Source organism: Dermochelys coriacea, chromosome 7, assembly GCF_009764565.3.
Source record: "Dermochelys coriacea isolate rDerCor1 chromosome 7, rDerCor1.pri.v4, whole genome shotgun sequence".
Lineage (NCBI taxonomy): Eukaryota > Metazoa > Chordata > Testudines > Dermochelyidae > Dermochelys > Dermochelys coriacea.
In genome coordinates this window covers 114,623,445-114,638,635 of record NC_050074.1, presented here as the reverse complement: position 1 = coordinate 114,638,635, position 15,191 = coordinate 114,623,445, and the positions used below count along the sequence as shown (strand labels likewise).

Sequence of the window (15,191 nt, the reverse complement as noted above, 5' to 3'; positions counted from 1 at the left end):
CCTTTTAAAAAAAGTGCTGTTTTCTTTTGTTGGGCGGTAGGGAAGGTCACACTGAGCTTATGAATGTAAGTGGGGACAAATATAGGAGCATCTCCCACAGGCTGTAGAATTTCAGCAGAAAAGGCATTCGGGTTAAAGGATCAGCTCATTCAATAGTCAACGTGTCTAAACGAATTCTGAATATGGCCCAGAGTTTGCAAACAAACTCAAGATCCTCTTCAACTTCTTCAGCCGAGCAAGATCCGTAGTTTTTTTCAGTGACAACTTAATTATACAGTCTAGAAAGCCTTTTGTGTAATGTTCCTGGGGAAGTATAGCAGAGAGATACCAGCTCCTCTTTGGCTATTTTCAGAGTAGCAGCCGTGTTAGTCTGTATTCGCAAAAAAAAAGGAGGACTTGTGGCACCTTAGAGACTAACAAATTTATTTGAGCATAAGCTTTTTTATGCTCAAATAAATTTGTTAGTCTCTAAGGTGCCACAAGTACTCCTTTTCTCTTTGGCTATTGTTTCAAAGCCACTGACAGCAGAGAAAATGAAGCTGTTGGATATCTGGAATTTGGCTTGGCACTGAAAATGTCTTTTAATGATGGCAGATGAATGTTGACATATCTTACAGAAATAATGGCCGTACATGTGGCCATTTCATCTAGTTTTAGATGAAAGGCTGAAATATAGGAATGAACAAAATAGTTATGGGTGGATTCCAGCTATCAGGTTGCCAAAAATAAGATTTCTGGTTGGGAGGCTCTGAAAGTGTTATCCTGATGCTTTTTGTTTCTGCTGGGGAGATGTGTCCCATATAACACCTGCTTTCTGTCCTGCGCTTATGGCAGAATTTCTTCTTTGAGAGACCCTAACCCCAAATTCTGATTTGAATCTTTTCTAATCTCCATGGCTCAAATGGATACAGTTTATTGGGGCCATCAAACTGAATGTATAGTGTATATTTCACTCACAAATGGCATCTTTCATCCAAGGATCTCAAAGTATATATAAATGTTAAGCAATTAATTACGGCTTCCAACAACCCAGTGAGTTATGTGACTAATAATATGTCTGTTTTATACATGGGAAAACCTAATTAACAGAGTTTAAGGCCAGAAGAGATTTGATCATGTAGTCAGACCACATATATAACACAGACCATAGAATTTCATAGTTATTTAAGCCTATATTTTGTGGTTCAGCTAAAGCATCCGAGTCAGGAGAGGTTATCCAAGCTCACACCGCAACTGGGATTACACACGACTTTAACAGAGCAGTGCCAATTTTCACTAGCTGAGACTCTCCCAGTATTATGAAGTAGCATTAATATTTTCAGCCATAATAACTGTTAGTTCAAGCACCTCAACTACTCTGCTGCTGAGTCATAGCTTGGGACATGTTGCAGAATTAGTTAGATTTTTATGGATGGTTCAAGTCACACAGGGACTGAAACAAACTGATGGCCAGTGGCATCTGACCAGAGACTTAACGTAAGTTCTTGAAGTTTGGTTGAAAATAATGGAAAGTTGAGGGGAGAATGGGATTATGCATCAGAGAGAAGATAAAAGAAGATAAAAGAAAAGCTCCTGGAATGCATTACATATAAAGAAAGACAGGTATATGGTCAAACAAAGAGAAGTAAATGGACTTGGAGAACTTGGGAGCTCTGAGCATACATGTGATCAACTACTTGAGATATCAAGAAATTCAGTCATTATTAAAATAGAGAATCATTCAAACAAATTAAACGTGATTTGGAAGCACAGAGGTGGGGGGGTGTGAGTGAGAGAGGGAGAGAGAGAGACAGTGTGTGTGACAATACATATGAAGAAGAACATCATGCCTCAAAGAAAGAATTGACATTTGCAGTCGTGGCTGCCTGTAATTGCTTTGGATTGAAGTAAAAGCAGTACTAAAAGGCAATAGCAGGAAATGGTTTATGTTGAAACTCCTCAGCCAGGATTAGAAAACAGATGGAAATGTCTCTTTGGATAGAGAGGCTTAATTAGCCAAAGGGCTCAAGGTGGTCTGGGCTTACTCTGATATCAAATGTTGAATCAAGGATGGCAGGTTACAGAACTCTTGGCTTATATAGTGCAGGAGGGTGGGGGCAGGAAATTTGTGGCTTATCTGGATATAGTTGTTGGAAGTAACACATGACAAGTGTTAAAGCCTAAAAAAAAAAAAGGGTAAATGTTAAAGGGGCAAGGGTTAAAATAAAGGGTTGATGTCAATACATCAACTGCCCTAGTTTTTACACTCGTCTAATTGGGTAGTTCTCACTCAGAGTAATGTAGGACTGAGGCCCTCACTTTTAAACTCCTCTGGAAAAGGATAATGTCACCTTCTGCCTGTCAGTGCCCACGCAAGGAACCCAGTGCTGACTGGAGGTTCTCTCAATGCTACTCTAATAGAAGGCTGAGATTTTTCAAGGCCACCTAATGGGAATTATGTATCCAAATCCTTTCACATTAAACAGCTCCTCTATAGCTCAAGTTGGGCAGCTGAAGCTGAGGCACCCAGAATTATGATCCCTTTGGAATATACAGTCCTCTTCACTCAGGAATGCTGTGGCCAGGCCAGAAATAGAAGCCTGGCATAGGTGTGTCTTAACAGCTTTTAGTATTTGTCTTTGTACTGTGGAAGAGCCACAGTCCTGGACCAGACCCCATTCATAGAATCCTAGAAGTGTAGAACTGGAAGGGACCTCGAGAGGTCATCTAGTCCACTCCCCTGCACTCAAGGTAGGAGTAAGTATTATCTAAACAACCCTGACAGGGGTTTGTCGAATCTGCTGTTAAAAACCTCCAGTAATAGAGATTCAACAACCTCCCTAGGCAATTTATTCCAGTGCTTAACTATCCCAAGAGGAAGTTTTTCCTAATGTCCAACCTAAATCGCCCTTGCTGCAATTTAAGCCCTTTTGCTTCTTGTCCTATCCTCAGAGGTTAACAAGAACAATTTTCCTCCCTCCTCCTTGTAACAACCTTTTATGTATTTGAAAACTGTCATCGTGTCCCCTCTCAGTTTTCTCTTCTCTAGACTAAACATTGTCCTAGGCTATGTGTACACACAAACAAAAAGATGGCCCCTGCCCCCAAAGAGCTTACAAACTAAGACAAGAGACAACATGTGGATAGAGGCGGGAGAGCCCAAGGAAACAACTACAAGGCCTTCCTTCCTTCCCCAGAGCTGTGCTGTATAGCATTGTAAATTTGTGTTTTTCCTAAAATTTTACATAGTATTTTATTCATTTTCTGTGTCCCTCAAGCTGCCTGTGATGTGGTGTAAATTAGACTAGAGAGCTATCCGGTAAAAGTGCATTGTTTAATACCCAGTAAGGAAATAAGTCTTATAATACAGTTAGAATTGTATAACTGTAACAGTCTTACAGCTAACTGCATGCCGCCTGATACTGGGGAAGGAGATGGAGAATATGGATTCTTATTCTGTATTTAAATATCAGGCAGCAGTTTACAACACCGACATTGTAGACTTTATTCTTAGCAGTTGTAGAGCAGCTGAAAGGCTCATAGGCTCTATCATTCCCTAGTACTTAACAACTGTCCTGGTTTATAAAGTAATTTATATCACTAGTGGAATGTACAAACCATTGGCACTTGTGGGTACTTATTTAGTTGGGTACCGGTAAATGATAGTCAGTGTTAAAATAATCGCTTTCTATCATATTAGCATGGCCAATAGGCATTCCCACTCCAGCCTCAGAATACCATGACTGCCAAAATATTCTGTTACTTGACTCTTCGCTGCATGTGCATCTCCAAGAGCTGTATTTGGATCATTCTCTGAATTAGACATGGAGGAAAGAAGACACAGAGGGAGCAGGGCTTTGTGTTTGTTTCAGGTATTTCACTAGGAGTCACACAACATGGGTTAAGTTCCCAGATCTGCTTGTGTGACTTTTGCCCTCACAAGACCTGTCCAGTTTTCAGGAGAGCTCAGGGTCAGACTTTCAAATACTCAGCACCCAAAATTAGGGCCAGATTTTTATAAGAACTCATCATTTCTATAGATACCAAATAAGGGCCTGACTCTATGAAGTGCTCTATGAATGGCCAAATTTTGAAAAAAACCCAGCTGAGATCTTCATCCCTTGGAGCTCCTTTGAAAATCTGACCTTTGATCTCTCTGCCTTGGTTCCCCATCTGTAAAATGGGGATAATAGTACTTCCCTTCTCCCATGCTTTGCCTTGTCTATTTTGTCTATAAGCTCTTCAGGGAGAGACTCTCTAACTATAGGTTTGTACAGCACCTAGCACAATGGGATCCCAATCTCCACCATGGCCTCCTGATGCTATTGTCAGACAAATAATAATGTGATGAAACAGTGTCCCATGATTAGAGTATGCCGGTGTCAGAGACAAAAACAAAGTGAAGTTGATAATTTGTGCCAATTTAAAATGGTTGCAGGCTTGATCGCTTCTCCAGTCAGGAAGGTGCCTGTAGCAGTGGCCAGATAATTGAATTTTAAAGCAGACTGGGTACTTGGGACTGCTTATTTGCATATTAATACCCAGAATGCTTTTCCAGCTTGGAGCTGTATCTACAGCTGTGCTCTACTAGCTGGAATCATGGGTGGCTTTCCCTCACCTTTACCTTCTTAACCTCAGTGGTTTAATTTATTGTGAAATCCAGGTGAACTTCTCTCTGTGCCTCGCTCTTTGTTCGTCATTAATTGAAAAGTTTTTCTAGGAAGGCTGAATAAAGTGTGCCTTGTATTCTCCCCTCATCAGTTTCCAGGGATACACTCAGAAGTCCTTTGGGATTTGCATTTTGGGGGGTTTATTACTGATGAACAAATGGCATTCTGTGGAAAATCAAATTAATCAAAGATTAACGAGCGAGAGAAGGGTCTGTGCCTCTGGGCACAGCTGAATTGCCAACACTTAATTAAGAAACATTCTCCAAAACAACAGTGAGTTGCCATGCACAGCCTCCCTGCCCTCTTTTAGCAGTTGCTCCCTAGGCATCTAGCTATAGTTCTGTTCTAAAGAAATTTCACTATGGTTTTGCTCTCTGTAAGGGGCTTGTACCTGCAGTATAAAATTTATACCATTGGAAAGCAAGATGTTTGAGGTGTTTGTATTTTCAGAAACACTGTACGTGGGGCTGGCAAATGGAAGATTTCATTATTAATCAGCTCTTCTATACAGGGGCAGTGTAGTTCTCAAAGCGCTTTGTAAAGAAAGGTTAGCCTCATTATCCTCATTTTACAGATGGGGAAACTGAGATATGCACTATTGAAGTGACTTGCCCAAGGTCACAGAGGGGGGAATTGAAGCCAAATCTCCTGGGTCCTAACCCAGTGCTCTCTCTGCTGGACCATACTGATTGGTATGGTCTAGCCTTCTCTTAATACATGAGTTACCAGGAGTCTTTCATTGAAAGCAGCCATCCCATTATTGCATCTGTGGATTTTTTTCTCAAGGCGTTTCTGCACTTATGGAGTGGGGGAGGAAGAGTCAAAGGAAGGGGAGCTGCCAACTAATAGCAGGACGGTGGTGACAATTACAGAATTAGACTCATCAGTATGGCTGTGCAATGAGTCTAAGTGCAGAAGTGCCCTAGACTTGGTGCTACCAGAGAGCAGACAGTGGGAAATGGGAAGAAAGCAAAAGGGAGTCGGACACTTAGCCCAAAACCTCGTCTTTCAATTTTCTCTTGCTTGTTTCAGAGGCGGGAGCACAGAAACGGGGCTCGCACTGAAATACGTCCTCCGGAAAGGTTTCCTGGTGGCAGAAATTCCTCTGTCCCTGAAATCCTGATCATCCTCTCAGACGGGAAATCACAAGGCAATGTAGCAACACCCGCTAAGCAGCTGAAGGACAGGGGCACCTCAGTATTTGCTGTGGGAGTCAAGTTTCCAAGGTAGGAAATTGTCTTGTGGGGGGGCAGGAGTGGTGCACTGCTAACAGACTAGCCATTGCCTTCTGCATTTAAGTCCCCTGAGCAAGGCCAAGGGTGAGGGGCAATCACAGAGTCAGAGGGGAGGGACACACGGGTGCTGGGAGCGCGGCAGCACTCCCTGGCTTGAAGTGGTTTCCATACAGTTTAGTTCAGTGGCTCTCAGCACGCCCCACTGTACAAATTGTTCCATCCCCCTGGAGGGATATGAATGTGGAGCAGGAGGTCATTTGTGAACGGGGTGAGTGAGAAAAAAGGGCACTTGGAGAGAGAAGTGCTCTGTTATGAGCATGTGTCTTTAGAAATGTCAGTGGATTTGTAAGAGAAGATACAGTGGGGACCTGTGTGGACGTAAAGCTACATCACTAGTAGTTCTGAGTGTTTGTTCTTTTTAATGCCCATCCAGGAAAATAACTGTGACTGCAAAGGGTCTGTTCCTGTTCTTTAATGCCAGGAGATTGTATTAACATGTCCTGTCACCTGTGCAGGTGGGAGGAGCTGCACACGCTGGCCAGTGAACCAACTGAGCAGCATGTGCTGTTTGCTGAACATGTGGATGATGCTGCCAATGGCCTGTATAGCACCCTCACCAGTTCTACTGTCTGCAGTGCTGTCTCTCCAGGTAACTATGCCACCCTGGTGCATGTTTACTAATGACTGTCCTTCCTTTCACATCTGTATGGGGATTGTAAGCTTGGGCTTTCACTTCCAGAGCTTCTCTCTAAAGCTGGCATCTCTAACACAGCTCACAGGGTGGCACAGTCTACTCCTTTGGGAGAGGTCTTCTCTTCTGTCTAGAGGAAAGAATGGAGGCTGTTAGGAGGTTAGCATCAATCAAAAGATGATTTCAAGGCACAGCCACGCCCCTTGTGTGTGCTGCTCAAACCCCGAGGCCTGTCCAAACCCCAGGGACTCTGTGTGAGAGAGAGGATGGTACAATGATCAGCGAACTCTCCTAGGTCTTAGGAGACCTGGGTTTGAGTCCTTGCTCTGACACAGTCTTACTGGTGACCTTGGTCAAGTCACTTAGTCTCTCTGTACCTCATTCCCCCCATTTAAAATGGGGATAATTCCTACCTCAAACAGGTGTTGAGGATAAATACATTAAAGATAGTGAGCCACTCAGATATACAGTAGTGGGGGTCATATAAATACCTAAGGTAGATGAGAGGTGAAAATCCCCTAAGAACCACAAGTGATCATGTAAGTCAAATTGCTGAACCTAATATTGGAAGGTGCTTAGCTAGTACAGTGATGGTGGTGGTATAGGAAGCTCTGTAGAACAGAAGAACAGGGGTGGACTTAGTGGACATGGGTGCAGGTATTGTGTCAGGACAAAGCAGACTACAGAAGCTGCCCCTAGGAATCCAGTAAAGAGCTGACCTGCCCACCAGCAACAGGTTTACTTGTTTTGGGGCATCACTGAGGGACTTGTCAAAAAGCTGCCATGAACTCGCTCTGCTGGACAATGAGACAAGCTGGCGTTGCTGTGCCTTGAACAATATCCCAGCTGTGTCAGCTCCCGCAGACACTTCACTTGCAAACAAATGCACCAGCTATTTTGTGTGCACTCTTTGTGACAGGCTGCAAGATTGAATCTCACCCTTGCGAACGCAAGACACTGGAGACCGTGAAAGAGCTGGCTGGGAACTATATGTGTTGGAAAGGATCAAAGAGACCAAATGCAGTGCATACATCTCTCTGCCGTTTTATAGGTAAGTCAACGAGCCTTCTTTCTTGAAGTTAGTAGTGCACACAGAGTGAGAGCGCACACACCTCCATTGTTAGGTACGATGACTTGGGTTTATGATTTACTGTAACTTTATTTAATATTATATTATAACAGCACGTAGTGGCTCCAGCTGAGATTGGGACAGGCTCTGTACATATACATAGTAAGAGACAGTCTGTGCCCTGAAGAAGGTGCAATCTAAGCAAAGGGTGAGAGGGGAAACTGAGGCATGGGGAGGCAAAGAGACTTGCCCAAGATCACCCAGTCGGTCAGTGGCAGAGCCAGGGATAGAACCCAGATTCCCAGACAGGTTTCCTTGTTACTGGACTATCCTGCCTACTATGTAAATAGCCTCACTTATGTATTTCACACAATTCCTATTTGTGCAACACTTGCTTATATTCTATGCAATAAAGAGAGTGGATAAATCCCAGGCACTCTGTTGACCCTGAACCGAATCCAACTAGTTCTGATATTAGCCAGGCAAGCTTTTATTTTCAGGGAAGTCCTTTTATCCTTGTTTAATGGACCTGAGAGTCCTGGGAGACTCTGGGCTATGGAGAGGCTTCAATAGCTGTCTGGAAACAGCTCCCACTCATACTGAAGCAAATATTAAGCAGATAGGTTGCAAACAGAGAAGTATATTATCAGTCAGTGGCAGCGAGTTGCACAAGGAGATTCCTCTCGCGCTGAGGTGAGGAAGTATTTGGAAGATTGTGAAACTTATCAGATCCTTAAAGAAATCGAATGCCTTCTAAAAGCTTCATTACTGCAGTTTGTACATAAGTGAAAGAATTTTAAAGTGACCTGCAAAGAAAAATGTAGGTTTGTGGTCTTTGTTTGTTTGTTTGTTTGTTTGTCTGATGTATAAAGAGAGCCTGAGGGGAGGAGGCAGAAGGGGAGGAATTGTTGGTGTTTTTTCCCTTGCTTGTTTTTTATACTAGAAATTCAGGTCTTGTTTTCCAGGGTAGACTAGTAGGATTATAACTCAGATACGAAGGAAGTGAAACTTGATTCATTGAACTAGGAATCTATTTTTATTCAGGCTGTCCAGAATCTCAGATCTTTTTTTTAAACTCCAAAGTCTAACAAACCCCTGGAAAGAAGATCTGTTAAAGTGAGCATCCTTTCCTCTTCAATGAAGGGCTGAGAAATGCCACACTACACTCCTCTAAGCCCCAATGAATCCAGCAAAACTAGGGAAGGTTAGACTTGACAAGGCTGATATTTCTAAAGTTTTAAAAAAATCAGGAATCGATCCACCTTTAAAAAAAAACTCTCCTACCCCCGGCATGTTATAAATAAGGCTACGTTTTAGTCACGCGTATTTTTAATAAAAGTCATGGACAGGTCATGAGCAGTAAACAAAAATTCATGACCCGTGACCTGTCCATGACTTGTACTATATACCCCTAACTAAAACTTGGTCCGGGGATGCTCCAGGGGAATGCTCCAGGGGCGGGCAGCGGTGCATGGCACAGGACCCCCGCTGGTGTTGGGGGGGGTTGGAGGGGCTGGCAGGCTGGAGGGGATCAGCAGCCAATGGGAGTTGCAGGAGTGTGCCTACAAGCATGGGCAGCGCGCAGAGCCCCCTGGCCCCTCCGCCTAGGAGCTGCAGGAATATGCCAGCCGCTTCTGGGGGCCCCCCCACCCCTGAGTTAAGCACTGCCCTGGAACCCCCCCCCCGACCCAGCCCCGATCCCCCTCCCACACCTAAACTGCTGCTGCTGTTCGGGCAGCCCCTGAGCAAACCATATTGGCCCCTGCAAAAAAATCTGTGACTTCCGTAACCGACACACAGCCTTAGTTATAAACAAGCAAAAAAAGGAACACACACATTTATTTTTCCCTTCCAGGTCACCTTTAAGATGAGATAAATGGTTTCAAAACATCATCAATGAGCATTCACTCATTGATCTCATGTGGAGGGATTCTTGAGGATCAAGAATTGCTTCCTAGTACAGCCCTTGCTCTCTTATTAACTGGAAAAGTTAGAGCTGGTTGGAGATCAGAGTTTCCATTTCATGGGAAGTTGCAACATTTCAAAATTTGTTTTTATTCAGATTCAGAACAAAAGGTTGCTATTTCCCACAGAATGAAAAGTCCAAAAAATTTCAATTCAGAACTATTGAAATATCTGGTATTGTAAAAATATTATGATATCAAATATTTTAATTCAGCCTATTAAATAGTTAATAGTCTAAACAAAGTGAAGCAAATTGATAGTCAAAATGATTTGTTGCAACTTTTCCACCTCAAATTTTTCATTCTGTCAAAAATCGATCTGTTCCCATGAAATGTTTCAATCTTGATGAAACTGCATTTTTTGAGGGAAAACTTATTTGTCAGGAACTTTGACTAAATGGTCAGCCTTGCAAATACCGTTAATCTTTTAAATACTTGGTCAGTCCAATTTCATATTTTGTATCAATCTTTCTATCTTAGTTGGAAAAGAGTCTTGATAAAACACCAGGCCAGATGCTACCGAACTACATGCCCAGGTAAGACATGATCTTTCTGAAAAAATCTCATTTACAGTCTAAGCAAAAAAAAGTGAACTAAACTCAGGAGATTATTTTTAAATCACATTCAGTTCCTCAGCAAGGATCAGAAAAGCAGGGATCCTAATTCTTAATGGATGTTAGTGAGGAGAATTGACCCTTAACCAGTCTTTCATTAACCACTTAAAAAAATGAGATTCTTGTTTCACTCATGATCTTGACCATGAAATCCTTCTGCTGGCTTAAAACAGTTACCCTTCCGTCTCTCCCTTCACTCCTGGAGGAGTTGGTTCACCCTTTATTAATCTGAAATTCTTCACGTTCTTGTTTGTTGATAGAATCACACCATTCCCAAATTACTATTGTCACACCTGCATAAGCCAGCAAAAAATAGTGTCCAAGTATTGCATTAGTTTGGGGACTGCATTGCTACCAACGTGGAACGTTTCTGCTCAAGTTGTAGTTGAGTGAGATGCCTTCAGCCATGTAATTTGGAACCATCAGTATCATTCATTTAAGAGGGAACCTGACAGTTAGTAGTTGTGTAACTTGGTTTTGTGCTTGTTTTGTGTGGGAATAGCTACTCCGGTTGATTTACCAATATGACCGACAACTCAGTGGTTCAAATCATGGAGTGACCTGATTGCTTTATTTTCCTTGAATGCGCTTTGAAAATACATCCTCATCGTTTAAGCCCCTGATTCGGAAGGGAAATGGAGATTCCTCGATCGAGCAAAATTTGTATGTGCTGCACGAGCAATGTAGTAAATTCTGGAGGAAAAAGTAGGATTTGAAAATGAAGTGGATAGCTGCCAAACTTGTCAATGTATGGTGTCACCATACCGTGCTACGGGGACATGCCATAAATACAGCCCAGCAGATGAAATATTCAGAGGTAGAGTGTTTTGGACTGCTTGCATTCACTATTTTTCATGATAGCTTTTGAGCAAAAAGTGTTGTAAGCCACACCCCAGAACCATCAGTGCTGAATATGCACCATATGGTCCAAAAGGAATCTGAACAGAATGGACCAGATTCTAATCTCTTCTCTGCTAGTGTGAATCTGGAGGAACTGCACTGATTTCAATAGTTACTTCCGATCTACCAGTTACTCCAGCATTTCCCTGATGTAAGCGATTTAACTCCACAGCAATTCAAGTGCAAGGTGGCAAACCACACGCAGGAATGGACAGCTTTGTAGAGCTGACACTGAATTGTAATGTGGTCGTACAAAACCGTGCTTACAAAGAGCGGGCTTTTTTAAATGGTTGGAGCTGCCCTTGTCAAGAATTATTCATTCAAGTGTAAATAAGTTAAATTTAAGAAATTACTGAGTTCTGCTAATGGGGCTTATCTTGTACATTATTAATACTCAAGCAAGCTACACAGACATCACAGCCTTACTTAACTGTGCTTTATTTGAGTAGAGAAAAGGACCTTTCTGCAAAGCGAAGGACAATTATCTTCCAAATGCCTGAGAGCCCATCTGACTCTGTATACTCTCAAAACACTTACAGCTAATCCACTGTGTAGCATGACTGTATTTCTCTCTGGGCCCAACCCAGGCTCTCTCCTTCTTCTTCTCTGGTGCCTTTGCAGATCCTTGCGATTCCCAGCCTTGTCACAATGGAGGCACATGCGTTCCAGAGGGATTAGAAAGGTACCACTGTGTGTGTCCTGTTGGATTTGGAGGAGATGCCAGCTGCGGTATGTGGGGCCTAAGCCTGGTCCGCTGGTGTGGTGTTAGCTCTTGAATCTGTTGATTGGGACCATCCCTCTGCAGCCTGCCTTCCTGTAACAGCCCTGGTATAGAATTATAATGCAGTTTGCTGGATTGGGTTGAGGCTAACCACTGCCTTTTAAACCCTGCTCCAAGGGGTTGTTTGTTTTCCTACTGCTTGATACAGGGCTGTAGGGCTGTCAGTGACTGGGACTTGCTGCCTAGTGCTACCATTTCCAGGGGATGATCCTGCCTGCTCGCTCCTCAGAGCCACTGTGGCTGCAGAAGGCACCAAGAAAGGAGTCCCACCAGTGGTGCCAATTTAAATGTTTCCAGGAGGTGGCAAATTTCCAGTCCTTCCCCCTGCCCCTCATAAGAACCCTGTTCTGGTCCCTGCTTGCCTCTTCCTCCCCCTCTCCCGAGCAGGGACCCCGAGTCTCCCTCAGCTAGGGAGTGTCGCCTCTTACCCACACCGTGCATGAGCCTGTCACCAGGAGTCGGTTCTCAGTGGACTCCCCTGCACTCTGCCCTACAGGCACAGACTCCCCATGTGCTAGGTCACAACTCCATTTGGCCAGGCTGCCTCTCCATCTGTCAGGAGGGGCAGCTGGGTCAAATTTCATTGGCACTGCGACCACGCAGCCTGAATGGTGTGCTCCAGCAGCAGCTGTACTGGGTTAGTACAGGACCATTGCATGCTAGCCATGCTGCTTATCCCCTATCCCCCAAACTTTGCCTGTGCAACTTTGATCAAGTGCAAAAATCAGGGTTGGGGGGCATTTTCTGTTCCCCCCCCCCAGTAGCTGTCATTGAGTCCCACTATATTCAGAAGCCCCTGTGAACTTGGTCTATCGCAGGGGTGGGCAAACTCCGGCCCTCCAGACATTTTAATCTGGCCCTCTAGCTACCACCGGGAAGCGGGGTCCGGGGTTTGCCCCGTTCCAGCGCTTGCCCCACTCCGCACAGCTCCTGGAAACAGTGGCATGTCCCTCTTCCGGCTCCTATATGTAGGGGGCTCCACATGCTGCCCCCACCCCAAGCACTGCCCCCTGCAGCTCCCATTGGCCAGGAACTGCGTAAATGGGAGCTGCAGGGGCGACGCCTGCAGATGGGGCAGCACGCAGAGCTGCCTGGCCACACCTGCATATAGGAGCCAGAGCGGAGACATGCCGCTGCTTCTTGGAGCTGCTTAAGGTAGGCACTGCCCGGAGCCTGCATCCCTGACCCCCTCCCATGCTTCAACCCCTTCCCCAGCCCCTTGGTCCCAGCCTGGAGCAAACTACTGCACCCACCCCTCATCCCCAGCCTCACCCCAGAGCTCGCACCCCCAGCCAGAGCCCTCACGCCCTCACACACCCCAACCCCCAATTTCATGAACATTCATGGCCCACCATACAATTTCCATACCCAGATGTGGCCCTCGGGCCAAAGGGTTTGCCCACCCTCATCTACAGCCTCATTGGGGCTCCTTCCGTCTCGGTATGCAGGGAAATCTGGAAGTAGGGCATGAGAAGTGGATCCTGCTGAAGGAGGGGGACAGCTGAAGTATCTGTGCCTTGGCTCCACACTCCTTCCCTCTCCTCCCTCAGATCCCTGCAGAACTGCCCTGCACTATGGGCTGGGAATTTCAGAAGGGATTAATGATTCTGGGTGCCCAAGAATGTTTTGTACAGGAGGAGAATCATGCCTCAGGATGCCGTTCGCTTTGGTAGGATGCCACAGAAACCTCAAGGGGCTGAGGAATACGTTGCAGGAAGTCATCCAGTGTTTAGGGCATCTTTTGATACAACTTGAGAAACCTTAAAGGGGGATGGGTGCTCCACTTTTTCTGAGATCAGACTCCTTTAAGGTTTCTCAAGCTGTATCAAAGATGCGCTAACCACTGGATAACTTCCTGCAATGTATTCCTCAGCCCTTGAGGTTTTTGTGGCATCCTACCAAAGGAAATGGCATCCTGAGGCATGATTCTACTCCTGTAAAAAACATGTTGCCCAACACATTGTTTTGTTTTCTCAACAGAGGCTCGGGTGCATTCTCTCTTCTTCAGGTCATTGGGATTGCAGGAGACCCACATGATGTGCTTGCTTATTTTGTGTATTACACGCAGTTACTCACTTCCTTTGCTTTCAGCTCCGAAGCTGAGTCTGGAGTGCAGCATGGATGTTCTTTTCCTGGTAGACAGCTCATCTGGTACCACCTTGGAGGGATTCCTGCGCTACAAGGCCTTCCTGAAAAGGTTCATTTGGGCAATGTTGAGCAAAGACTCCCCAGCAAACGTTGGAGTGGCCCAGTACAGCAATAATGTCCAGATCCCGATCAAAGTGGGCAAGTACAAGGATGTGCTTGGTTTCATGAAGAGCATTGACACCATGCATTTCAGCGGAGGGGGAACCTTCACCGGCAAAGCCCTTCGGTATGTCACGCAGCATGGCTTTAAGAGTGCTCCGGCCTTCATGGATGTTCACGACAATCTCCCGCGTGTGGTTGTCTTGCTCACGGATTCAGAGTCCCAGGATCCTGTGTTAGAAGCAGCTAAATATACCAGGGCAGAGGGCTCTTCCTAATTGGCGTGGGCAGCGACTTCTTAAGAGCAGAGCTGGACGACGTGACTGGGAATCCAAAGCGGACGGTTGTCTATTCCAGCCCCCCGGATCTGTTCAACAAGATCCCTGAGCTGCAGAAAAAAATCTGCAGTGTAGACAGTCATCCAGGTAAGGCTGTGGCTATAGACTGTAGCGCAGTGATGGTCACTGCTCAGGGGAGTTCAAGATTTAAGGAGTAGGGTGGTTAAAAGAATGAATTTTGGTTCCCCCACACAACAATGGTAGGGAATCCACTGATACTGATCCATAATTGGCAGAGCACTCCCCGGACTTGAGAGCTAGCTTGTGTCAGGGACTAGAGAGGCTGAAAGCACTGAACCCTCCTGTGCAAAGACCTATGTTCCCCAGCTGCAAGGGCGGCTGTGGTGTCTAAGACTGCTGCTTCCTCATGCACCCATAGGCACAAATCAATAAAAAAATGGTAAGGAGGGGTTGCAGTCCACTCTCGACTTCTGTACCAGCCCAGAGAGCTGACTAGCCAGCAGGCTAGTGGTTTGGGGGGTCTCATATGGATCAAGTATTATGTGCCGCTGAAAGGGTAAACTGCAACATGTGCACTCTCTGTCTGCGGTGGGGATTAGGGGAGGAAATGCAGCCCCTAAGGCACCATCCAAGCTTCATCTAGGGCGCCGCGGCTCTAGTCTGCCCCCACCTTGTGGGCCTAGAAGCTGGTGAACTATTTCATTGGTCGGTGCACCAAAGAACACTCTCCTGTCACAGGATT

General features: G+C 45.1%; 1 protein-coding gene across 1 annotated transcript in view; it reads left to right on the top strand.

The window, feature by feature from the left end:
- VWA2 (von Willebrand factor A domain containing 2) overlaps positions 1–15,191 on the top strand; it is a 71,011-nt gene that overhangs the window by 42,126 nt on the left and 13,694 nt on the right. Inside the window, 8 exon segments of the mRNA XM_043519378.1 lie at positions 5,682–5,728; positions 5,731–5,875; positions 6,400–6,533; positions 7,495–7,617; positions 10,076–10,144; positions 11,744–11,851; positions 13,995–14,402; positions 14,405–14,575. Coding sequence (XP_043375313.1) covers positions 5,682–5,728; positions 5,731–5,875; positions 6,400–6,533; positions 7,495–7,617; positions 10,076–10,144; positions 11,744–11,851; positions 13,995–14,402; positions 14,405–14,575 — 1,205 coding nt within the window.